We start from the raw sequence: 25,700 nt of genomic DNA, 5'->3' as shown, positions 1-25,700 counted from the left end.
AAAAGGACTACAGAACACATCTGGTAAATTGCAGCTTTAAAAAGTTTCTACTCTTGGGGCTTTTTGTAATGAGACTTCTTTTGCTATTATCAGCATAGATTCACATAAAAAAATCGTACAGGTCATAAAGTCCTTATCGTATCACGTCCATGGTGCGGAGTAAAGGACAAGGCTACAAGTTTGCAATTCAATATTTTAATGAAAAAAAAAAACATGTTTAAAAGCATGTTAAAAAAACTTTGTAAAAAGCATGTACATGTTTGTGTACAACAGAAAATCATTTTAAAATACAGTAACAAAACATTAATGAAACACTTTCAAAATACAAGTCAGCTCCAGTGATATCAGTTGCCAAAAGAGACTTGAAGCTGGGCATTAAATATTACAATATGACCTTCAGGTATATTACACAATACACAGACACACAAACAAATATAATTACACATAAAGAGGTTTTCAACAGAGTTTTCCAAACTGTGTTTACTCTTTGGTATTAGGCTTAGAAATTCAAACATAAAACACAAAAACACCCCTTCTTTCCTACATTTCTGTTCTTTAATCATTGCACTTGCGTAATACAACATTTCTAAAGTAATGGACTCCTTAATATTGTGGTAATCTTATAAATATAGGCTTACTTATGAAAATGTGTCTATCGCCCTATTACAACATAATCCTGTTAAATGTAAAGCCTTTAATGAATTACTACTGCAGTACACAGGAAATTCACCAGTGTTAAATCAACACCATTAGTGTTAAATTAACACTGTTAGTGTAATAATTTAACACTCTCAGTGTTAAGTTAACAGTAATAGTGTTGATTTAACAGTGGAATTTGCTGTGTATACACAAATCACATGGTTCAAGGTTTGGCAATTGACAGCAATTCACTTTATACTTAAAACACCTCTGTGCATTATTATTATTATTATTGGTACTGGCATTCATCACTGTGCAAATGTCACAGACCACTCTTCATGTAATTAATTACCATTCAAAGTGTCTGTAAAGTACACATTGTTATTAATTTTTTGGCATCAGGATAAAATAAATACTTTTTATAAAGCATGTCCACTCTACTTCCTTTAATACCACTACCTTTCTTTTCAGGAGATTCACTCTCACTTAGTCAAAGAAATCTGCAAGAACATTTTTCCAGACCTCCAATGTGCAGTCTTTAAAGGTGGTTAAATTTTCTGCTTCTCGCAGGTCAAGTACAAACACAATGATTAAAAAAAAACTGGAACACATGTTGCAAATGTAAATAAAAAGTAAATGCAATGATATGCAAAACATATATTGTGTGTTTTGTAAACAGTTGAAGTTCAGTGATGTTGAGGTTTAGGCACTGGGGCTAACAGCAATTTTTTTTGAGAACACCGGCAGTTTCAGTGTTTGAAGTGACTATTTTTAGACTGCTTACATACTGTCAGATCCTTAGCTTTGATGTTTCTTCTCACAGTGGAAGAATAGTGAGAAACACCTGTGAGATCTGAGATCTAAAGCGAGAGTGGAGCATGATTTTCTTCTATATAATAAAATTAAAAGCATATTCTTTATCTGAGAGGGGCAGGGAATATCAAGTCTTACATTGGGCTGTTAGAATAAATAATTATTAATACTCTGGTTTTGGAACAATTAACAACCGGTGTGGACCATTTTCCCAGAAACTCAGACGTCTGCACAGTTCTGTACATAATGTTTACAGCTTTTTCTGGCATACAGCAGAAGATATTTAACACTGCAGCATGCTAAGAAAAGCAGCTAATATGACTCAAAAGCTTAAATGCCAAACATAACCAATACTACATGGTTATGACCCATGACGAGATCAGAGAGGCTTCAGATGAGGTCAAGCTTTAATTTGGGCATCGCTATTAGGCAGATGTGCTCTTCATATTTGAGACTCTCTTGTGTTCTGAATGCTCTTGGATGCCTACAAAGCCATCAAGGAAAGACAGTGAGCCAGGGAAAAAGAAAAATGAGCACTTTCATATTCATGTCACAGCTGGTCATTTAACAGTAGAGCGCTTGGGCTTGTCTTTTTTCGGTCAAAGCGCTCCACCAGTCATCACATCCCAACCATCCCTGTCTCACTGAACATTGGCTGTGATGAGAAATCATTCCTTTCCTGCCTGCCACCTGAGACAACATTCAGAGAGTTGCTCTTCTCTCCCCCACACTTTCAGGAGCGATGCCTTGATTGTTATGGATATCAAATCTACCAAATCACTGTTCAGTAATTACATGGTATTGCCTCTGTTCTTTTCTTCAAGCACTTCACCACTAATTTACATATACTTTGAATCTCAAAGTGGCCCTTCAGTTTTGTTGTTTATTTATTTCCTGGCTGCAATTAAATTAGCATTAACAGTGAGATTAGTTATATGTTTGAGAGCAGTAGGAACCAGGTCTTTAAATTTATTTAATAAATAACCGGCTAAATTCGAATGACAGAGAGTCTTCATATACACCAAAGTTCTCTAACTCTTATCCATCCTATACATCTCCATCTCCCTGATTCTACACTTACTGTCCTTTTTGTAGTTCTACAATTACATACTGTAGTACATCTCTGCTCTGCATACTTTGCTTGCCCACTTTCACCCTGTTTTCCAATGGACAGGACACCTAAAGTGCATGGAATCTTTTGACCAATGAGAGGATGAGCAACCAGTGTTAATTCTGGCCGCTGATTTTGGTTTGGTTTTTGTCTTAGTCGTTTGATTAGTAATTTAATTATTGTTAGTTTTAGTGTAGATTCGCTGGATGAATACAGGAAAACATTCAGTCCAGTTTTAGTCCATTACATTACAAGTTCTAATCATGTATTTTTAAAGATTTTACAATTTTAGAGGTATTATTTATCATTAAATTAATCAATAGCTTAAAATATATGTTACATTTAGAAACACTTTAACATTCAAAATTATAGAAGGAATTTTGCTATAATATATTTTGCATCTATTTGATATTAACATTTTAAGTTTGCACTGCAGAAGTTTCTTCCTCAACCGAGACTGAGTCCACTACAAGAATTTCAACTCTATGTATCAATAGCCATATGTCAAACATATATATAATACAATATATACAAACATTTATGTGTAGCATGTATTTAACAGTATATGACAGAACTGGGGTTTATTTTTTTATTTTTAAATCACAGTCTTATCCTTAGACTGAAAGCAGAGTAAGGTCACAGACAGTGACCTGAAATGAGGATGAAACCAAGAACCCCAAGATTCAGAGGTGTGTAGTAACTAGTTACGGTTATGAGCTCAGGGTGTTTACCTGAGATTTGCTGGACTGGTTTGTGCTGAACTCAGTGTATTTCTTCTTCTGTGGAGCACACACACTGATCAAAATCTTGACATACTCTTCCCTGACCTATTGAGAGAAGACAGAATGAAATTTAGAGGCAGATTAGAGTAAGACAGAACTGTGAAACTCTTTGATGATGATCTTCAAGTTTAAAGGGGCACTCAGGATATTCATTCCAACATATACCTCATGTCACAAACTAAATGCATATGTAAAAAAACAACAACCTTACATTCATTCATTCATTCATTCATTATCTGTAACCACTTATTCAATTCAGAGTTGTGGTGAAACCGTAGTCTACCCGGAATCACTGGGCACAAGGCAGGAACACACCCTGGAGGGGGCGCCAGTCCTTCACAGGGCGAAACACTCTCACTCACACACTCACACCTATGGACACTTTTATTTTGAGTCGCCAATCCACCTACCAATGTGTATTTTTGGACTGTGGGAGGAAACCGGAGCACTCGGAGAAAACCCACGCGGACACAGAGAGAACACACCAACTGCTCACAGACAGTCACCCGGCGGAAACTCACGCAGACACATGGAGAACACACCACACTCCTCACAGACAGTCATCCGGAGGAAACCCACGCAGACACAGGGAGAACACACCAAACTCCTCACAGACAGTCACCCAGAGGAAACCCACGCAGACACAGGGAGAACACACCAAACTCCTCACAGACAGTCACCCGGAGGAAACTCACGCAGACACAGGGAGAACACACCACACTCCTCACAGACAGTCATCTGGAGGAAACCCACGCAGACACAGGGAGAACACACCAAACTCCTCACAGACAGTCACCCAGAGGAAACCCACGCGGACACAGGGAGAACACACCAAACTCCTCACAGAAGTACCTTACACAGAAAATCTATTTCTTTCTTCATCTATTCACTTTATCTATTCTGAACCTTTCTTACAGGTCAGTCTTTTATTACTCATGGGAACTGCTTTGCAGAATGCTGTAGTAGCCTTTAAAATACCGTACACTGGGTTGTCACCTCATATATTGAAGCGATACGGTGTCATGGCAATGTCTAAGATTCAAACATCTCTTTTCTTCTGCACTGACATTTCACTGCACACATTTTAGTTTGCCTGACTCACAGTGAATACACTTGGTATTAAATCTTCAGCTGACATTAAATCTTGATCATTTGAAGTTTTAGTCCAGCAGTCCAGCACACTGCACAAACAGGGACTCACTACAGCTGCACCAGCCATACCCCAGAGAGTTTCGAACAAAGCCCTAAACCTCTTGGACAGAAGTGGGGCTGAGGCCATATAACTCTTCTCACTTGATCAGGCACATTATCTGTCAGCACTGCTCTAGTGTAAAACACCTGTGGAAAATGCCCTGACATGTTTATAAAGAGCCAATTGGAGCTGGGGGGAAAAGAGAGAAAAGATTTAAAAAAAAATGACAACAAGATGAAGGTGGTTTTCTGAAGGACTTTTTAAAACACAGATCTATTTCTGAAAACGCTTCTATCTCCAGTGTCCTCTTTTTAGTGGTGCTAATCAAAATGATAAGTTAGCAAGTGATAAAAACTTTTATCTTGTCATTACCTCACCTTTTCTCATTATGGTGATGCGGTTAGTATATTTTAAGACTATTTCTATATTTTATTTTGCTTGTTTTTGAGAGATATTTGTCTGCAGAATGTATCCAATTCAAGAATAAATAGCAAACATTTGCAAGCCTTAAAAAATGCCAAAGGAATAAACACTTAGCATGAAATCAGTAAAACTAGTCAGATTGTTTAGAAATATGTTGAATAAACTTTATTATATTCTTATTCACAATTTGAACTATTATTATATATGAATAAAATATGTGGATTATTAGAAATATTAGAAATATAAGATGATGGAAATGGATAAAAATGTTCTGCCGTGCAGAACTGAGTGTACTCACCTGTTTGTAGAGGAGGCAGTGCATGAGGAACATCAGGACCCCCTGCAGGCTGTTGAAGATGGTGAAGAGGTAGGATGTGACCAAGGATCCTCCGTCAAACTGGAAACAGCCAAATATCCACATAGTGCCAAGCACACACAGCTGAGCAATGGCAGTGATTGTGAATGTCCTGTTGGGGGCGACATTAATACACAGTTTAACAGTTGTGCATCAATATGTTATTAAAGAGCTGTCATTTTTACCCTCATTAATTAGCAAACAGTATTCATGTATTGTTGTATGAAGATAAGAACCACATTGCCTTGTAGTCCCAGATTATGGATGAACTATTTCAAGACAATTTTGGAATATTAGGCAGTAGCTTATTTAATAAATTCAGTTTCTCACTTGATTTTGTGCAACATGCTTAAGTCCTGGTTGAGGGAGGAAAACTTCTGAGCCAGCTTCCATACAGTTATCAGGAAAAAGAATATATTTACCTGATACAAAGAAAAAGAGACAGAATATAAGTCTTCAGAAAAAAAACTGTTTAAAAAGAGGCAATCACTATACTTAAGCTGCACTTACAACAATTATGATACAAACAGGGCCAAAAAAGCTCCAGATGAAACCGTTGTTCAGGCTGAGCCAGCAGCTGATGGATTAAAACAACATAAATGTAAGACAATGAACAAGAACCTACAGATGCATAAAAAAATTTGGACACCCCTGAACCAGTAATGTGAAAATACATCAACAATTGTTTGGGCAGGTATCCCACATCTTTGCTGCACTTAGCATTAGAGTAGGAATAACAAAAAAAATAACTTAACCAATGCTACTGATGCAAATATTTATAGCATGTCCAGGTAAAACTTACTATTTTTTTGTGCCATAACCTTTAGCATTGATGCTAGCGGATATGATGACAATGATGGCAGGGACTCCGTAACCTCCCACCATTAGGTAGAGGGGTCTTAGTGTGGTATTGAAGACCAGGACCACCATTCGGAAAAGCTGTATGCCTTCCAGACACATCCAGCAGAACACAGCTAGGAAGAAGTAGTGCAGCAGACCTGCAACAAATGCACAGCCAACCTGCAGAGAGAAAGACATGGGACAGAGCAATTACAGAGGTGGATGCGATGGTGAGGAAGCCCGGGGTTGCTGTGGGTCCAGAGCTCATCCGGAACCACCGGCCGCACGGCAGAACACACCTTGGAGGGGACAGGGGGCGTCAGTCCTTCAGAGGGTGGAACACACTTACACATTCACTCACACATAGGGACACTTTTGAGTCACCAGTCCACCTACCAATGTGTGTTTTTGGACAGTGGGAGGAAACCAGAGCATATTTGTATATATCTCATTTTTTATTGCTTTGAATTATTGCTGTGAGTTTTATTCCCTTTGTTTGTGTTAGATTACTCTATTGATTTATAATTGTAGACAATGTAACATGTAACTTGTAAAAGACTATTTAAGTACAGTCATTATTAAAATCATAAGATATAGTTCTCTGCTATCATAATGCTTTTTATATCAATGAAAACACAGATTCAGAATTATTAATTGCATGTAAATTTACAGTGAATATTGCACATCATGATTAGGTACCTCATTCTCTGTTCGGGTGATGCCAGCAATGAAGATGAGGTCGGCAATAAAGAGGCTGATGCAGAGGTGCAGGTGTATAGTTGTGCGGGTGCTCTGGATCGAGCGGACGAACCAGAAAGTAAGAATGCAGATGAAGAGGCAGACCAGGGACAGAGATAGCCCCACCCATGTAATCATCCGCAACTCAAATACATCCTGAGGCAGGAAGAGACAGATACTGATCACTGATCTGTTAAGTAAAGCGTAAATCTTCTAAACAGCATCTTTCAACAAGCGCTTTATTAAACTTTATTTTAGAAAAGATTCTCCTTCACGTTATAAAACAGCAAAAATACTGACACTTAATGTGTCACAGAATACAATTCTGCATATATTTCCATGTGCAAGTCCTGTTTATTAACAGACGTTAACTACTCCTACAACTGAGGACAATTGTAAATAAAATAAAGCTGCAAATGAAAAAATCAAAGTGAGATTTCAATAGAAAAATAATAAATCTTTCACGATTTCTTTGTACAAAATTTAATTTTTCATTTCATTTTTTATTTGAAGTATATTTGCCTTACTTTACCTTCATCTCGTGCAGTGCCATTAGCACAGCAAAGCTGCTGAGGTGGGAGCAGGAGCAGACGGTGTGAGAATCATTAGAGATGACCACAGAGCAACCCTTGGTGGACCACGCTCCACCGTCCAGAGTGGAGTTCCAGAACACACACGTTTGGTTTCCCACTGAGGGCTGTGACAGTGAAGAGAAAATTAGATATTTACCTTTAGAAGTGAACAAACACTATGGAAGTCCAGAGAGGACATAAGTTTGGTATTGCTAATGGATTAAATGGGGATAGGTTAATCCGGGATGTATGACAGTATGGCTCCATGTGGGCCCCATATTTAAAGTCATTGGGCTGCCTTAATTTAGCCAGCATAGGCTGTCCATGCCCCCCCTGAACCCAGGTAGCCCATGTTCAAACCATGTTAGCTAAAGCGTGCTGGCTGGGTTTTACTCATTCATGCAACTCAAATTAGGTGAAGAATCATATCACTTTGCAGTCCCCGAGTAAACCAATTCATGTTGACTGGGGAAAGCCATGTTTAAAAACAATTTCGTACAAGACCACTAGGTGTCAGTATAATGTCTGTTGCATTACATGAAGAAGAAGAATTTTTGATAACTACAAATTACTTCTTTAAAAGCCCTTAAAGTATAGTTTGTTTAAATGCACCTCCAGATGAGTGAGGGTGAGAACGATCTGCTCCTTCAGCTGAGCTGTTTCCAGGTTAGTGACCACAGCGGTCACAACTTCTGAATTTATGTTGAGCTTTTCACCTTCTTGGGTCTCTATCCGGTTAAAATAATTATTAACTGAAGTGTTCAAGCTTTTGTAGGTGAGTAGAGATACACCAGCAAATCCTGTTCAAAGCAGTCCAAACATGGGCAAAAATACATACAGAAAAGAATGGTTATAGTGCCATTTCAGAGCTGAAAATTGAAATATGAATCTAATTTTGAAATGAGCGATTGATTTTACCTAGGTATGAGTTTCCAACTACAGTTTCCCAGTGGGTTTGGAGTTGTGAGTCATTGGTGGACAAAATGATTGGCCCATGAGGCTGAGGATCACCTCTCCTGACCAGCACCTTTATCTCTGAAGATAAAATATGATATAATCCACTTAGAATTACCTTCCACAGCGTTCTCCTCCATCAACATCCACAGCTGCAATGACCTTGTGACACTCAGCAAGGCAAATAACTGTGCTGAGACACATCTCTATAAGTGTGTGTCTGCTGACCCTACTTAGGAGTGTGGGTGTTTGTGTGTTCAATGTTTTTTTTTTGCTTTTTTATGTTTCCCACTATAATTTTTAACAATACAATTCTAATCTCATGCTTTAAAAACCACCAAGACCTGTCTGGGGGACCATTCCTTTTTATTTGTCCTGGCCTAAGCCTAGATTTAAATCAAATTGAGAATATTTTGTCTCATTTTACACACAAGCACAGCTTAGAAATGATATTTTAAACAACTCATCAACAATTTCAAGCCATCAACACTGTGTGTAAACATAGGTAAACATGCCTTCTTTAAAAATCTCATATCCCTGCTGATGAGACTGGGCTTGGACCCTACAGTTGTTCATTGCTCATCTGCCTCACACAATACTTTTTTATTTTTCATAGCTCTGAACATAGCTGTTAACATGTTATGAGGAATGATTTCCCTTTTTGAATCTTGGTTTCCTGTGTTTCTCCCTGTACATCTGAGGTTTTTGTCATTCTCTTAGGTGCTAGCCTCTGGCAATTTAAAAAGCACTAGATAAATAATTCATTCATTCATTGATTGATTATCTGTAAGCGCTTATCCAGTTCAGGGTCGCGGTGGGTCCAGAGCCTACCTGGAATCATTGGGCACAAGGCGGGAATACACCCTGGAGGGTGTTCACAGGGCAACACACACACCTACAGACACTTTTGAGTCACCAATTCACCTACCAACATGTGTTTTTGGACTGTGGGAGGAAACCGGAGCACCTGGAGGAAACCCACGCAGACACAGGGAGAACACACCAACTCCTCACAGACAGTCACTCGGAGTGGGAATTGAACCCACAACCTCCAGGTCCCTGGAGTTGTGTGACTGCAACACTACCTGCTGCGCCACCATGCCACCCCTAGGTAGATAAATCAAACTGATTTCCCTTACCTGTGTGACTACTTGACATGGTTGTATTAGGAAGCAGGAATCCTAATGGTCTCAACAGAATCTCAGTTACTTCCAAAATTGCAGTCACTTCCTTGTTACTTTTTAGGGGCCCACCTGACAAAAGCTCATCTAAAATTTTCAAGAGCTTCTAGAAAACAAAGAAAAGAGAGGGGGAGAGGGAGAGAGAGAGAAACTCATGACCAATTTCATTTTTCCATAGCCAAGTGAGGGGTTTATAACCCTCTACCCAATGGTGTCACTTGTGCATGTGCAGCTACTTCAGACTATCCCATTTACTTTTATGTTTTTCTCAGGTGCGTGTATTGAACTGAACAGCCCTGTCCACAATAGGTTAACCTTAAAGAAGCCAAAATACACTACTTATAGGGGATTTCTAGAAAGTTATGGGCAGGTAGTGTACCTCTAACAGTTTGATTTCAACCCTTTGCTTAATATCTGGAACTCCCTTTGTCAGGTTCTCAAAATGGCTCTTCAATTCCGTCATGAACAGCTTCAGCATTTGAGGAATCTGTGGAAATGAAACAGAGTAAAATGAAGAAGAAGCATGAGGTACAAGTACGTTTTGCTAACCCAATGCCATCAGACAGCTCAACAAACTTGAAGGAGAACTCTGCCCAATTCTGTTATGTTGGCTAATTTATATGTAGGGATTAGAAGAAACACTTGAGCCCACTGTTAGCTCTATAAATAGAGCGGTGTATCAGGGCTAGTCTACTGTGTTTTTTTTTTTTTTACCTGCTCAGGTTCATATTTTAACTGCGCTGAGCCATTCTCCATAAGAAAACCAAAGTTCGGCTCTGGAGAGAAAATATAAAAGTCATAAAAATGATATACAGCTCAAAAATATACAGAATAAAAATGTATAGGTATATATAAAACAACTTTATCTAAATACATATAGTATATTAGTTAGGGTGCCCAGGCGTCCTCTTTTACCCGGACATGTCCTCATTTTTAGACTTGAAAAAATGTCCAGGCGGAATTTCACAAACGTCCGGGATTTTGTTTTTCTAGAGTTTACATAGAACTTCGAGAAGCGTTTCGTTCACAAACTAGTCCCGCCCTCCTCTACTCCGATTGGGTCACTTGAGTGAGAAGGGGGCGTGGTGAAGTAGCCTAAAATCTTCTGATTAGACGGTCTGACTGTAGAGCTACCGTTATTGGTCGATAACCTTCTCTGTAAACATTTAATTGGTCAGTCTGCACATCAGTAGTCCTAGTTTACGTCAGGCAAAGCTCATGTACCTACCCTCATCTCAAGCAGCTATGCCGAAACGTAAATGTAAGTTCTCGGATGAATTAAAAAAGAAATTCCCATGTTTTGTGTAGAAAATAAAGGTGTAAAGGGCCTAAAAGCACACATAGGTTCAGCTAAGAATACAACGGCAGTGAGGGGCGAGACCCCCCCTCCGAGACACGTCCTCTTTTTCACCATCTCAGATCTGGTCACCCTAATATTAGTTAACATTTTATATTGTAAGTAAAATATGTTAAAGTACAAACTTTAGTCTAGATAAGTATTTTAATTTTCATACTTTAAGAATAACAGTACTATTAGTATAAGAGTAATCCATATTTTTATTAAACAAAAAATAAAGAAATAAATTACTTTATTTCTGAATATACGCATCACTGAGTAAACATAGACCCATCGACTACAAAGGGGTTTATACTCACTTGTGCACTTCACAGTTTTGAAGCCGTAGTTGGTGAACCCTGAACTGCACACACACTCATACCCGTCTGGGGTCAGATGGCACTCTCCTTCCCCACACAGGAACTCATCAATACAATCACCTTTAATTAAATATATATAAAACAAGTAAGCATTCATTCTGCTTTCAGCTTTTTTTATTTGTTTAAAACAGAGTCAGTATAATTTCTCCCGCTGTGCGCTGCCCGGACCCATTTCTCTAGAAATTCTTTGAAGTTCATGTGCGAAAGGGGAATGTTACTGAGGAATGTGTAGCAATGTTCTGTCCTGACCATCTGGAGGTTAGTGATGTTGTAAATTTTGTTGTGATAACACTTTAAAATACAGCCTGTGTTTTAGAATGTACTTTAAGAATGTTACAGTGTAACCTGCCATATTTTAGAGTGGTGTTAGTTCCCCATATAAATTAGTACGTATAACTTGGTGGTTCCTACTTGTACTAAGATTCTTGTACAGCAAGGAACAAAGAGTAACAATACAGTATATATGTGTATGTATATGTGTATGATTGGGATGCTGGAACAGTCTCAACGCTGCAGTGACACTACATATTTTCCACATTTTCCTTTGCACTGCTAAACTAATTTACGTAGTCATACAGGTGCTGCCATGTGCTTGAGCTTAAAGATTGATAAACATGGCCCTGGAAAGTGTCAGGAGAATGATCACAAAAACACAAATCAAATGCATGTTGTCTTACCAACACATGTAACCCCTTGACTTGCATTAAAAACCTCTGTTTCGTTGCTGAACCTAAAGCCTTTTTTACATGCGCAGGAATAGGAGCCAACCACATTTTCACACACAGAATTGGGTCCACAAATATCACTGGTCTGTCTGCACTCGTCGATGTCTGTGAAAATAGAGGAGATTCTGAGGTTTTCTGGTTACATTTATATTTCTAACATTTGACTTTTTTCCAGAGCAACTACAATGTGTAATCATGTTAAAGTTGGTGAAAATGTGTTACTGGGGAATATGTAGAAAAGGCACTGGCCTGATTGTATAATACAGCATGTGTTTTAGAATGTACTTTTGCCATACTTACAATTTAACCTGCCATGTTTTAGAGTGTACTTTTTTAGAGATTTACACTGTTACCTCTCTATAATTTATGTACAGCAAGCAACAAAAGAGTAACAATAGGGTATATATACATATTTCACACTGCTCTTAAATGATCAGGACCCCACAGAGCAGGTATGATTGGGATGCTGGATCATTCTCAATGCTGCAGTACCACTACATATTTTCTACATTTTCCTTTGCACAGGTGCTGCCATGTGCTTGAGCTTAAAGATTGATAAACATGGCAACGAAAACAGTCAAGAGAATGATCAACACAAATCATATGCATGTTGTCTTACCAACACATGTAACCCCTTGACTTGCATTAAAAACCTCTCTTCCGTTGCTGGACCTAAAGCCGTCTTTACATTTGCAGGAATAGGAGCCAGCCACATTTTCACACACAAAATTGGGTACACAAATATCACTGGTCTGTCTGCACTCGTTGATGTCTGTGAAAATAGAGGAGATTCAGAGGTTTTCTGGTTACATTTATAAATCTAACATTTGACTTTTATCCAGAGCAACTACAATGTGTAATCATGTTAAAGTTGGTGATTTTGGCCTTTGGCGTCTTTCCCAGGACTCAGGGTGTACTTGACTAAACTAGTAATGAAACCCTCTTCAACTACACTATACAAACCATTATTGTGTTGAACCACTTGGGCAATTACTAATTACTGACTTTCACATCCCTTGCTCTTGTCCTGGATTAAATTTACTTTTCCTGAATGTTCCCGGTATCCTGGTGCACACTGGCAGTCGTAGCTGCCAAGTGTGTTATGGCAAATTGCATTGTCACCACAGATTTGTTCATCAAACTCACACTCGTTCTCATTTGTTTCAAAAAATGATATAGAAATATACGTGCATTAGATGGGACCTATTTATCATTAATACAATAAATTATTTCACATTAGTTCTGACAGTAAAATCTGAATAGAAACTCATTTAATATTGCAGGTAACCATTACTAAGTTTCAACTTTAGCATACTCAAAATAAACATGTTGGATAAATATCATCACTGTCCATTTAAAAACCTATTTTCATTTTAATGTACTACATCATTTGAACACAGCAGCAGTCCTTTACATTTTGTGAAAAATCCATGATGAATGGACCAATAGAAATGCTTCAAAACTGCTTGGAATAAAATCTATTTTACAGTCACTTCAATTGAAAGTTAAATGCTTTTTTCCTTCTCCTGACAAGTTACTGTTTTGGGAGATACATGTTTTTAATTGGGGTGACACAGTGGCACAGCAGGTAGTGTCGCAGTCACACAGATTCAGGTTGTGGGTTCGAGTCCTGCTCCAGGTGACTGTCTGTGAGGAGTGTGGTGTGTTCTCCCTGTGTCCGCCTGGGTTTCCTCTGGGTGACTGTCTGTGAAGAGTGTGGTGTGTTCTCCCTGTGTCTGTGTGGGTTTCCTGCGGGTGACTGTCTGTGATGAGTTTGGTGTGTTCTCCCTGTGTCCGCGTGGGTTTCCTGCGGGTGACTGTCTGTGAGGAGTGTGGTGTGTTCTCCCTGTGTCTGCGTGGGTTTCCTCTGGGTGCTCCTGTTTCCTCCCACAGTCCAAAAACACATGTTGGTAGGTGGATTGGCGACTCAAAAGTGTTTGTTTGTGTGTGTGAGTGAGTGTCACTCTGTGAAGGACTGGCGCCCCCTCCAAGGTGTGTTCCTGCCTTTTGCCCAAAGATTCTGGGTAGGCCCACCTCGACGCATAACTGGATAAGTTGTTACAGATAATGAATCAAAGAATGTTTTAAATTGGACAGTGATGATATCAGAAAAGCTGATTATAAAATGATTTGCAACATGTTTATGGCCATAAGGCAAAATGCTTCTACTTTTTTTAGTGAAAAGAATTGCAGATATTAAAACACATTTTTTGTCATTCTTTTATATTGTGGAGTGTATATCCTGACTTAATAGTTACAAATATGAACAAAAATATAATCCACAAATGTTGTAAAATATATGAGTAAAACAGGAAGCATAAAACACTGCCATTCACAATATTAACAAAATATTTAACCCTTATTTGACCTATATAATGATTGAAACAACAAAAGTAAGTCTTATTATGAAATACATGTGTTTTATAAAATCTATTACACTTTTCATCTATACAATTCTACTGTTGTCTACCTTGGTCAGTTTTACTCCTCTAATAGCCCCCAATGCAGGAAGGGGAAAAAAATCCTTACCCTCACACTGTTTGCTGCTGTCAGTGACGGTAGTGAGCTCTGACTGCCGACTGTAGCCTGGGTCACAGGTGCAGTTGTACCTACCAATTGTGTTTTTACACTTTGCGTGCTGTCCACATATCTCCAGATCCATTTGACATTCATCCCTATCTATTACAACACAAGAAAAAACTCCTTATGAATTCAGTCAGCTGTCATTAAACACTTAATTTACTGTTTTGTCAAATCAAGATTCACACGCCTCTCAGCCAATAAAACAAATCTGTAGACATTTAACCCTCCACCAAAAGGAGTAAAAAAACAAGCAAACAAGAAAAACCCACAGACAACAGACCTGCAGTGTGAACAGTGATGACAATGAATTAGTTTGAATGATTAGATAAGAAATGTGAAAATGTGTTACTGGGGAATGTGTAGAAAATGTACTGTGCTGATAACCTGGAGGTTGGTGATGCTTTAATTTTTGTTTCAGTAACACACTATAATTCAGCCTATGTTTTAGAATGTACTTTCCACATATGTACAGTGTATTTTTTTGTATGTACAGTGTAATCGGCCATGTGAGCTTTGCTGAGACTTAAACATTTAACACTGCTCTTAAACGATTAGGGCCCCCACAGAGCAGGTATGATTGGGATGCTGGATCATTTTCAATGCTGCAGTGACACTACATATTTTTCACATTTTCCTTGCACTGATAACCTTTTTACGTAGTCATACAGGTGCTGCCATGTGGCTTGAGCTTAAAGATGGATAAACATGGCCCCAGAAAGTGTCAGGAGAATGATCACAAAAACACAAATCATATTCATGTTGTCTTACCAAGACATGTAACCCCTTGACTTGCATTAAAAACCTCTCTTTCGTTGCTGGACATGAAGCCCTCTTTACATTTGCAGGAATAGGAGCCAGCCACATTTTGACACACAGAATTGGGTCCACAAATATCACTGGTCTGTCTGCACTCGTTGATGTCTGTGAAAATAGAGGAGATTCAGAGGTTTTCTGTTTACATTTATATTTCTAACATTTGACTTTTATTCAGAGCAACTACAATGTGTAATCATGTTAAAGTTGGTGATTTTGGCCTTTGGCGTCTTCCCCAGGACTCACACTGGTGTAGTGTGTACTTGACTAAACTTCTCTTCAACTACACTATACAAACCGCTATTGTGTTGAACCACTTGGGTAATTACTAACTATTATATAATAGAATTACTGACCTTCACATCCCTTGCTCTTGTCCTGGGTGAAATTCACTCTTCCTGAACGTTCCCGGTATCCTGGTGCACACTGGCAGTAGTAGCTGCCGTCTGTGTTGTGGCAAATTGCATTGTCACCACAGATTGGGTTATCAAACTCACACTCATTCTCATCTGTTTTAAAAGTTAGGAATATGCTTACATTAGACAATATTAGACATTTTTTTTCATATCACAATAAATAATTTCACATTCTACAAAAGTGAGTTCTGACAGTAAATTCTGAAAATAAATACATTTCTGATATTAACACATTGTTAATAATGCTATAAGTGTGTCATTCTCTTGAGCATGAGTTTAATAAAACACACTCATTTTATGTTGCAGTGAAGCATTACTAACTTTTTACTTTAGTACACTCAAAAAAGACAGGAAACAGATAAATATCAGAAAAGTTGATCTTAACTGTAGGGCAAAATGCTTCTACTTTTTGGTGGAAAGAATTGCAGATTTTAAAGCACATTTTGTTTGCCATTCTTTTATATTAGTTCAAATTTATTTAGTTATTTAAGTATTTTTGTTAATCAGATTAAACCATGCAGAAAGGGGTCCTCTACAATCTCTTCCTGCTCCAGGTCAGGATCAGATTTAGTTAAACAACAAGAATGTAAAAGTGTTTCTGTGTTTTTTAAACAGACAGCAAGCATCTATGTTGATACAGGTAGCTGATATGCTCCATACCTGTGCAATTTCCCCGTACTGATTCAAACCCTACTGAACAGGTTCCAGCTGCTACAGGTAAAAGAACACCTGTGGAAAAACATGCCTTTAATTGCAGTAAGAAATCATTTAACAAAACACGTCAGAAAATGTTAATACTTTACATTCAAATTAACTCATGGAAATATGTTTTAATTCCTGGAAAGTGTCAGCAGAATGATCACAAAAACACAAATCATATTCATGTTGTCTTACCAACACATGTAACCCCTTGACTTGCATTAAAATAATCTCTTCCGTTGCTGGACCTAAAGCCCTCTTTACACATGCAGAAATAGGAGCCAGCCACATTTTCACACACAGAATTGGGTCCACAAATATCACTGGTCTTTCTGCACTCGTTGATGTCTGTGAAAATAGAGGAGATTCAGAGGTTTTCTGTTTACATTTATATTTCTAACATTTGACTTTTATTCAGAGCAACTACAATGTGTAATCATGTTAAAGTTGGTGATTTTGGCCTTTGGCGTCTTACCCAGGACTCACACTGGTGTAGTGTGTACTTGACTAAACGTCTCTTCAACTACACTATACAAACCACTATTGTGTTGAACCACTTGGGCAATTACTAATTACTGACCTTCACATCCCTGCTCTTGTCCTGGGTGAAATTCACTTTTCCTGAACGTTCCCGGTTCCCGTTTCAGTAACACACTATAATACAGCTTATGTTTTAGAATGTACTTTCCACATATGTACAGTGTATTTTTTTGTATATACAGTGTAAACGGCCATGTGAGCTTTGCTGAGACTTAAATATTTAACACTGCTCTTAAACGATTAGGGCCCCCACAGAGCAGGTATGATTGGGATGCTGGATCATTCTTAATGCTGCAGTGACACTACATATTTTTCACATTTTCCTTGCACTGATAAACATTTTACGTAGTCATACAGGTGCTGCCATGTGGCTTGAGCTTAAAGATTGATAAACATGGCCCCGGAAAGTGTCAGGAGAATGATCACAAAAACACAAATCAAATGCATGTTGTCTTACCAAGACATGTAACCCCTTGACTTGCATTAAAATAATCTCTTTCATTGCTGGCCATAAAGCCCTCTTTACATTTGCAGGAATTGGAGCCAGCCACATTTTGACACACAGAATTGGGTCCACAAATATCACTGGACTCTCTGCACTCGTTGATTTATGTGAAAATAGAGGAGATTCAGAGGTTTTCTGTTTACATTTATATTTCTAACATTTGACTTTTATTCAGAGCAACTACAATGTGTAATCATGTTAAAGTGATTTTGGCCTTTGGCGTCTTCCCCAGGACTCACACTGGTGTAGTGTGTGCTTGACTAAACTTCTCTTCAACTACACTATACAAACCACTATTGTGTTGAACCACTTGGGTAAATACTAACTATTATATAATAGAATTACTGATCTTCACATCCCTTGCTATTGTCCTGGGTGAAATTCACTTAGCTGCCAACTGTGTTGTGGCAAATTGCATTGTCACCACAGATTGGTTCATCAAACTCACACTCATTCTCATCTGTTTTAAAAGTTAGGAATATGCTTACATTAGATAATATTAGACATTTTTTTCATATCACAATAAATCATTTTACATTTTACAAAAGTGAGTTCTGACAATAAATTCTGAAAATAAATACATTTCTGAAATTAGCACATTGTTAATAATGCTATAAGTGTGTCATTCTCTTGAGCATGAGTTTAATAAAACACACTCATTTTATGTTGCAGTGAAGCATTACTAACTTTTTACTTTAGTACACTCAAAAAAGACAGGAAACAGATAAATATCAGAAAAGTTGATCTTAACTGTAGGGCAAAATGCTTCTACTTTTTGGTGGAAAGAATTGTAGATATTAAAGCACATTTTGTTTGCCATTCTTTTATATTAGTTCAAATTTATTTAGTTATTTAAGTATTTTTGTTAATCAGATTAAACCATGCAGAAAGGGGTCCTCTACAATCTCTTCCTGCTCCAGGTCAGGATCAGATTTAGTTAAACAACAAGAATGTAAAAGTGTTTCTGTGTTTTTTAAATAGACAGCAAGCATCTATGTTGATACAGGTAGCTGATATGCTCCATACCTATGCATTTTCCCCGTACTGATTCAAACCCTACTGAACAGGTTCCAGCTGCTACAGGTAAAAGAACACCTGTGGAAAAACATGCCTTTAATTGCAGTAAGAGATCATTTAACAAAACACGTCAGAAAATGTTAATACTTTACATTCAAATTAACTCATGGAAATATGTTTTAATTCCGTTAACCACACTCACATACATTCTCTCAGTCATCTACTCAATTTCTCACACATTCACTCACATACGCCCTTCACAATTTCCCTTACTAACTCACATATTCACCCACATATTCACAGACAGTAAAACAAGAGCAAACTAAACGGTGGCGCAGCAGGTAGGTGTTGCAGTCACACAGCTCTAGGGTCCTGGAGGTTGTGGGTTCGAGTCCCGCTCCGGGTGACTGTGTGTGAGTGTGTGTTGCCCTGTGTGTTGCCCGGTGCCCCCTCCAGTGTGTATTCCTGCCTTGCGCCCAATGATTCCAGGTAGGCTCTGGACACACTGTGACCCTGAACTGGATAAGCGCTTACAGATAATGAATGAGTGGATATAGTCTCCTAATATAGTTACACTCTCCCTTAATTTTTATTTTGCTGTGCTAAAGTATCTGTAAGTTTTAGACACAAGGGTCTAAGAGCTGACCCTATCATTGCTGGATTGTGAGTTCAGAGTCGAGATCACATTTGACCTCACCCTCTTCTCCATCCCTCAGCACAGTGCTAGCCCATGTGGGCACCTATTAGCTGAAATATAACAATTGGGATGTAGGTTACTTGTAAAATTGTCTTCCATACACGTCGTGCTCCAGTGTTGTAATATATATTGTGCATTGCTCTGCCTTACCTTCTCATCTTTAGTTTTGCCTTACTGTTGTGTGTTGACTCTTTGGGCCACCGTACAATTCCCTCTTTACTGATTCTAGTTCTATCAGACAGTGCTCAGTACTGCATTTTCTCAGACTCTTATAGCTATTTAATCTGTCAGTGGGTTGACCTGCTCTTGGCATTTTCCCAACATAACTGTTCTTCCTGATTTGGTGCCACAGACCTCCTGCCATCCTGTAGTGTGCGGAGAGATAAACGCACCTTGTTTCCTGCCTCGACCTACAGTTCAGTCCTACTACAGCTTCCACAGGCTTGGTGTGACAAGGCATCTATCATGTGAGATCTTGCTCAGTTTTTCGCAATGCGCTACTGTTAAATATGGTTAAATCTTTCTCCTTGTTTTAGACTCAAATATTTAATTAAATCCAATAGATTATCTGTACAAACAAGAGCCAATAAATAACTGATCACAAACAAGCGTTAACCGCACATTCTAGTTTAGTTCCTCGGTAAATGCCCATTTGTTCAGCACTGTTGAATTTCCCACAGAAACGCCAGAAAAGCTTTATCATTCCATTAAGTCACTGGAGGTCCAAGACCCTAAGGGAATATGTGTGGGTGTTTGGAGTTTGTGAGAAAGCAACAGGTCTGATAAAGAAGATTCAATGTGGGGTCCAGGGAACAGGGAAATTTTCCTGAGGAATGAGTTGTAGACTAGTGTTGGAGAATGCTGACAGTGTCCTCTGTGGGCTTTAAGTTTATCAGACCAGTCTTTCGTTCAGCTTCCAGTCTTTAGTTCTGTAGTACTCTGGATTTATCAGTGCAACCAAAGAAAATCCTACCCAGATATTGCAATTACCTCAGCTTTTCCCCTTCAATCTGTCATTTCCTCTCAAAGAGTTTCACTGTTGTTTCACTGCTTTGAAGCCATCTGTAAATATGCAGGTGTTGGCATGGACACTGCTAAAATGGACAGTGGCTCCTAATAAATATCTGTACAGACTTTTGATGATTCATTGTATGGTGACGACATTAACCAGAGGTTGCTAGGTCTATAATTCAAACACATTCATTGCTTCATTAACTACATTCTTTAACTGCTTTACACTGATCATGTTCTGGAGCCTATACCCAGATCCACGGAGCTGAAGGCAGAAACACACACTGGACGTGGTTAATACAAATATGGCCATTCTCATTCTCCAGTTGCACATGTTGCGCATGCCTACACAAGACGTACGCACCGTTCAAGGGTTTTTAATGCTTCTTTTTAAATATGGAGAAACTGTTACGTGTGGGTCTTTTTACAATGTTTTTTGTTTAATTTGAACTAAAATTTTCAGATAAAGTTTTGGCCTGAAATCCATCCTAAAGAATTAATTTTATATTATTTTTTCTCAGATTTCTTTTTATTATTTCGCCGCTGTCCAATAAAAACAAGCACCATCCGAATTAATAACTTTACAGGAGCCAGAGTTAATAAGGAATTTCAATGAATGTACAGTAACAGAAAATATTACTAATTATTTATATAATTAGTAATTATATAATATATAATATTATATAATTATTATAATATTAAAAAACACTCAAGTTTTGTCGATTTTTAGTTTTCCACATCATTTGAACTCGGCAGCTGTTTTTTACATTGTGTAAAAGACTTTATAATGAATGAACCAATAGAAATACTCCAAAATTTCTTGGAATACATTTATTTACATTTACTTCCATTGAAATTTAATTAGAAATTTAAGAAAACAAGCACATTCATAGTGCGGCTCTTTCTCTGAGAGAACTTTTAGATGCCCATCGCCGTCACTGTGAACAATTCTAGGTTGGTAAGTTTCAACTGAGCATTTTGGGTTCAAAATTGGGTTCGTTTTAATGCATTTTAATCCTAGCCCCTAATTATGAAGAATTAAAAATAATAATAATTACATTTGCATTTTAAGCTCTTTTGATAGCTTTCTGAATTGTATGCACACTGACATTTGACTCATACAAGCTTTAGATTATCACTGATGCAGATCAGTAATGTTAGCATTACACAAGACTTAGACAGTAAAAAAAGTAAAAAGTAGACAGTAAAACGTGATGGCAGAGCAGCGTATGTTACACAACACCAAAATGTTTCCACAGTAATATTGCAGTAGTACATTTTAGGAAACAGATGATAAAAAAGATTAACTGAAAAAAAAAAGAATTTATGCTCGAATCAAATTGAAGATATAAGATGTTCCTTCCTGTAACTGAGTCCCTTCTCGGTTTTCATGCTGTAAAGGACTAGTATTCAGTATATACTACTATATACAATTATTAAAATGACAAAGTATATCTCAATGGTTGGGAGGGTATGTTGGATAACATCACTGCCCTCCACCTGACAGACCCAGGTTCTGAACTCCATGCCACTCCAGTAAGTGCACTTACATCACGTATGATAAACTACATCTCTAAAATGATTAAAAGGTCTGAATGATTTTTTTTTTCATTTTACAGAATTCATTTTCTTCTGAGTCAAGTTTCCCTCTGAGTGGAAACCACCCACCACCACACATATGAAATCTAGAGATCAACTCACCCAAAAACAGAAGATGTAGACATGTCATGGTGAAAGCTCAGGTCAGGATTTTGTCCAAGAGATTAATTCAGCTGAGGAGCTCTCTCCAGATGTTTAATTTCAGTGTGGTGCCCCTTCCCTTACTGAACCCCTTTGTTTCTTTACTGACGTCTGGACAGTGTCACGGAGGCACCCAACGTCACTGGAGTTAAGGAAAGTGAAAGCTCAGTGGTTCTGAACCCTCTCAGAGCTTTCTGTCTGGCTGAGATGAAGTGGAACTGTGTTGAAGCCAGGCTCCACTGAATCAAGCCTCTCTGCTGAATGGGAGGTGTCTGAAACAGGAGGGTTATGATACGGGGGCGGAAAGAGCTTTGCAGTTTCATCGCTGCTGTGATAATAAAAATAGAGTCTTATGTCATTGAGTCACACACACTGGTTCCATGACAGCGGGGTTTGAGCTAGACCTGCTTATCTGTGGGTGTCTTGCTATAGCCCCCATTTTTATTCTGTCTATTTGTACCTCTTTTAGCAGATGGAATTTTAAAAACTCTTGTTGTTATAATGCTATGTATATATCATTTAGTTTTTGAGCCTCTGGTCCAAACCTCTGCACTTCAATATCATGGCTAAATAGTATATGAAGAAAACAATATCTAAAAAAATTACTTTTAAATTCACAATCTAAAGAACCGACTTACAACTTTGGGAGGTTGTAAAGATAAACAATACTAAAACCACTAACAGAGACATATGATCTATTTTCCTCACAATGATAATAGTCATTAAAAAGACATTAATAAAAATCCCCAGCCCTAAAAACATTAGTAAAGTAAAGATGTTGGCTGATTACAATTTACACTCCAACTCATACCAAATGTACCTGATTAGGTTCTGTTTCTCCAGAGACCACAGTTCCACTGCTGTCGGTGTATGGTATACACCTCGACCTGGCACCAATATTGGGTATGGTGAATATTGGCTCATGTTCAGCTGCTTCATTTCAGAAAGAGCCTTCTACGGGTTTTATACAAGTTTTCCTAAGAAATGTTTTGGCTTAAGAGCATATAAAAACATACATTTTAACTATGAAATATCAGTCAATATACTGAACACATATAACGTATATTTATTATGTAATTATTCAGTTATTTTTAATTTAATCAATATATATTTAGTAGCACGGTGGTGCAGCAGGTAGTGTCGCAGTCACACAGCTCCAGGGACCTGGAGGTTGTGGGTTCGAGTCCTGCTCCGGGTGACTGTCTGTGAGGAATCTGGTGTGTTCTCCCTGTGTCCACGTGGGTTTCCTCTCGGTGACTGTCTGTGAGGAGTGTGGTGTGTTCTCCCCGTGTCCAAGTGGGTTTCCTCTCGGTGACTGTCTGTGAGGAGTGTGGTGTGTTCTCCCTGTGTCTGTGTGGGTTTCCTCGGGGTGACTGTCTGTGAGGAGTGTGGTGTGTTCTCTCTGTGTGGGTTTCCTGCCACAGTCCAAAAACACAAGTTGGTAGGTGGATTCGCGACTCAAAGGTGTCCGTAGGTGTGAGTGAATGTGTGAGTGAATGAAGGACTGGCACTCCCTGAGTGTATTCCTGCCTTGTGCCCAGTGTTTATGGGTAGGCTCCGGACCCACCGTGACCCTGAACATGACAAGCATTCACAGACAATGAATGAATAAATGACTGAATGAAAAAAGCAATCCTGAGACCATTTTGTTTGTTTAAAGATTTCTTTCTTGAATCAAATCCAAATATCAGCCAATGGAAAAATATATTTGTGTTAATAAAATCCTTTAAAACAATCAATAAATGATTTAGGCTGAGCTATCCTGTAATTTTCTTACAACACGCTCATGATGATAATTATAAATGATAAAATTATCAATCGTGTATATTAAATATAATTGCACTTGCTAGGAGATTGCTTGTTGCAGTGAAAGTGGAAGGTGCCTTGCTGTCTAGTTCGATTAAAGGTTGCCAAGATGTCAAATGATTATTCTTAACACATGCACATTAGCAGAGGAAGTTAGCGGAGGAAGTATAATTACTTTTGCACACATTTCTTTTTTTTTCACACTTTGCTGAGACATGTTCTTTCTTGAAAACACTTCTACTCTAATCTTGACATCAGTGTGAAACTGTGGTGTAAATAACTTGATGGTGCAGAATTTTTGGGGCCTGCTCATATACATTGTCCATGGCATAACCTTGAACCAAAGCAATTGTCTGTGTGTACATATTCTCCATTCAGAAGAGACCTGAGAGACTTTACTGAAGACAGATTTAATACCGCAGTACTCTTTGGCCACGTCATTCAGAGGTCAAAAGTGTTGGTGTAGTGTCAGAAAGGGGCTTTTGGCCCAGTCCCTTTGGGTTCATTTAGGCCCAGATTTAGCTAGGAGAATGACCACAAAGTCCCTTTTCCTAAACAATAGGGATATGGTGACATACTGTGGTTTGATATACTGCTTTGGTGATAGGTAACTGGCTGTTTTACTAACATTGTGTAATCCAGAAGTCATTCTTCGCTGCTGAAACAATAGGCTGACCCTTCAAAATCCCCCGGCTGTTACAAAGTACACACATTGCACAATGACTAATTCTATAGGCTGAGGTAAAAAAAAAAAAAGTGAAATTCTGGCTATGGTGAAGGTCAGTTTATCTTAGAATAAATGTAACTGGGTTTGCAAAAATAAATATATTTAAGTGGAAATATTTCACATGCTGGGCTTTCCCAGCTGCCACAAAGCTGGAAGCATATCTTTTTAATGTCTTAATATGCTGTTGGATTGACATTATCGTTCCAGGAATTAAGGAGCCTAACCCATATCTTGAAAAACAGACCCCCACCATTATCAGTTTTTAGTCCAAACTTTACTGTTGGCCCTGTACATGCTGGTAGGTAGAATTAGCCCGCCATCTGCCAAACCCAGATTTGTCCCAACTGTCAGACTCTCAGATAATGAAGCATAACCCTTCAGTTGTAGCATGCTTTAAATCACACCAGCTGACACTTGGCATTGCATATGGTAATGTTAGGCTTGTGTGCATCTACTTATTCATTGAATTTTTAATGGCTATGTGATTGACATTATGCATCTATTAGCAGTGGGTTTGGCTGACACATGTTTATTAGGTGTTTTCACTAGCCAGGGGCCATTGAAATATATTTATATATAAAGAAACACAGTATCTTCTTACATGCCTTCACATAGTACCACAGAATCCTTCACAGTGGATGCTGTATTAGCTGATGTCAGATCTATTAAAAAGATTGTGTTTAACCAGTAAATTAAAAGTAATTTATGCATCATATTTGGTTCCATGGAAACCACTGCTGTCACCTATGTTGTAAAAGTTTGAAGTGGCCCCTGTCAAAAGTGACCAAGCAGTTGCACATAAGCCTTAGCTCACTATGTACAATGGCAAGTGTCAATCGTGTAAAACAATGTCCTCTAGATTTTTATTATGGAGGAGGGATAGTCTGGCTCAGTGTTCAGGGTTTGCCCTTAATTCCCCTGAATGGTGTTGGTAGTGCTTTAGCATAGGACAATATTTTAGACAGTTATATACGTCCAGCGTTGTGACAATAGGTTGGGGACCACCCTCTTCATCTTAAACTGTGCCCCTGTGCACAAAGCAAGGTTCATAAACACATGGTTTGAGTTTGATGTGAAAGACATTCCACAGTCTGTACAGACCCAC

At 38.3% G+C, this 25,700-nt stretch overlaps 1 protein-coding gene across 3 annotated transcripts; it reads right to left on the bottom strand.

The window, feature by feature from the left end:
- Nucleotides 1-228: 228 nt before the first annotated feature.
- Nucleotides 229-22,263, bottom strand: LOC136700161 (adhesion G protein-coupled receptor E5). Of its 3 annotated transcripts, XM_066675426.1 has the most exons (23): nucleotides 22,024-22,263; nucleotides 18,624-18,692; nucleotides 16,748-16,900; nucleotides 16,514-16,582; nucleotides 15,794-15,946; nucleotides 15,393-15,545; nucleotides 14,571-14,720; nucleotides 12,661-12,813; nucleotides 11,994-12,146; nucleotides 11,257-11,376; nucleotides 10,315-10,376; nucleotides 9,980-10,087; nucleotides 9,559-9,706; nucleotides 8,384-8,500; nucleotides 8,078-8,265; nucleotides 7,426-7,590; nucleotides 6,855-7,049; nucleotides 6,118-6,335; nucleotides 5,826-5,892; nucleotides 5,646-5,737; nucleotides 5,259-5,427; nucleotides 3,295-3,390; nucleotides 229-1,936 (listed from the first exon to the last, which is right to left on the bottom strand). In XM_066675426.1, exons 1-23 carry the CDS (start codon nucleotides 22,049-22,051, stop codon nucleotides 1,895-1,897), a joined length of 2,868 nt encoding a protein of 955 aa, XP_066531523.1. In that variant the 5' UTR covers nucleotides 22,052-22,263; the 3' UTR covers nucleotides 229-1,894. The 3 variants fall into 3 exon arrangements, with proteins under 3 accessions (XP_066531523.1, XP_066531524.1, XP_066531525.1); XM_066675427.1 differs by lacking the exons at nucleotides 18,624-18,692; nucleotides 22,024-22,263 and adding an exon at nucleotides 17,550-17,643; XM_066675428.1 differs by lacking the exons at nucleotides 15,794-15,946; nucleotides 16,514-16,582; nucleotides 16,748-16,900.
- Between the last annotated feature and the right edge of the window lie 3,437 nt (nucleotides 22,264-25,700).

Source organism: Hoplias malabaricus, chromosome 6 (genome assembly GCF_029633855.1).
Source record: "Hoplias malabaricus isolate fHopMal1 chromosome 6, fHopMal1.hap1, whole genome shotgun sequence".
In the NCBI taxonomy this organism is placed as follows: Eukaryota; Metazoa; Chordata; class Actinopteri; order Characiformes; family Erythrinidae; genus Hoplias; species Hoplias malabaricus.
Note: the sequence above shows the minus strand (reverse complement) of the source record. Positions and strands in the feature narration are given on the sequence as shown.

What these genes read in the sequence shown, in the direction of transcription:
- LOC136700161 (XM_066675426.1), bottom strand. Translation starts at nt 22,051, where the DNA reads ATGACATGTCTACATCTTCTGTTTTTGG. An exon ending in AGTACGGGGAAAATGCATAG is followed by an intron (nt 16,901 to 18,623) that starts GTATGGAGCATA and finishes CTATTTTCACAG; the next exon opens with ACATCAACGAGTGCAGAAAG. An exon ending in TTGAAATCAAACTGTTAGAG is followed by an intron (nt 9,707 to 9,979) that starts GTACACTACCTG and finishes TTTGTTTTCTAG; the next exon opens with AAGCTCTTGAAAATTTTAGA.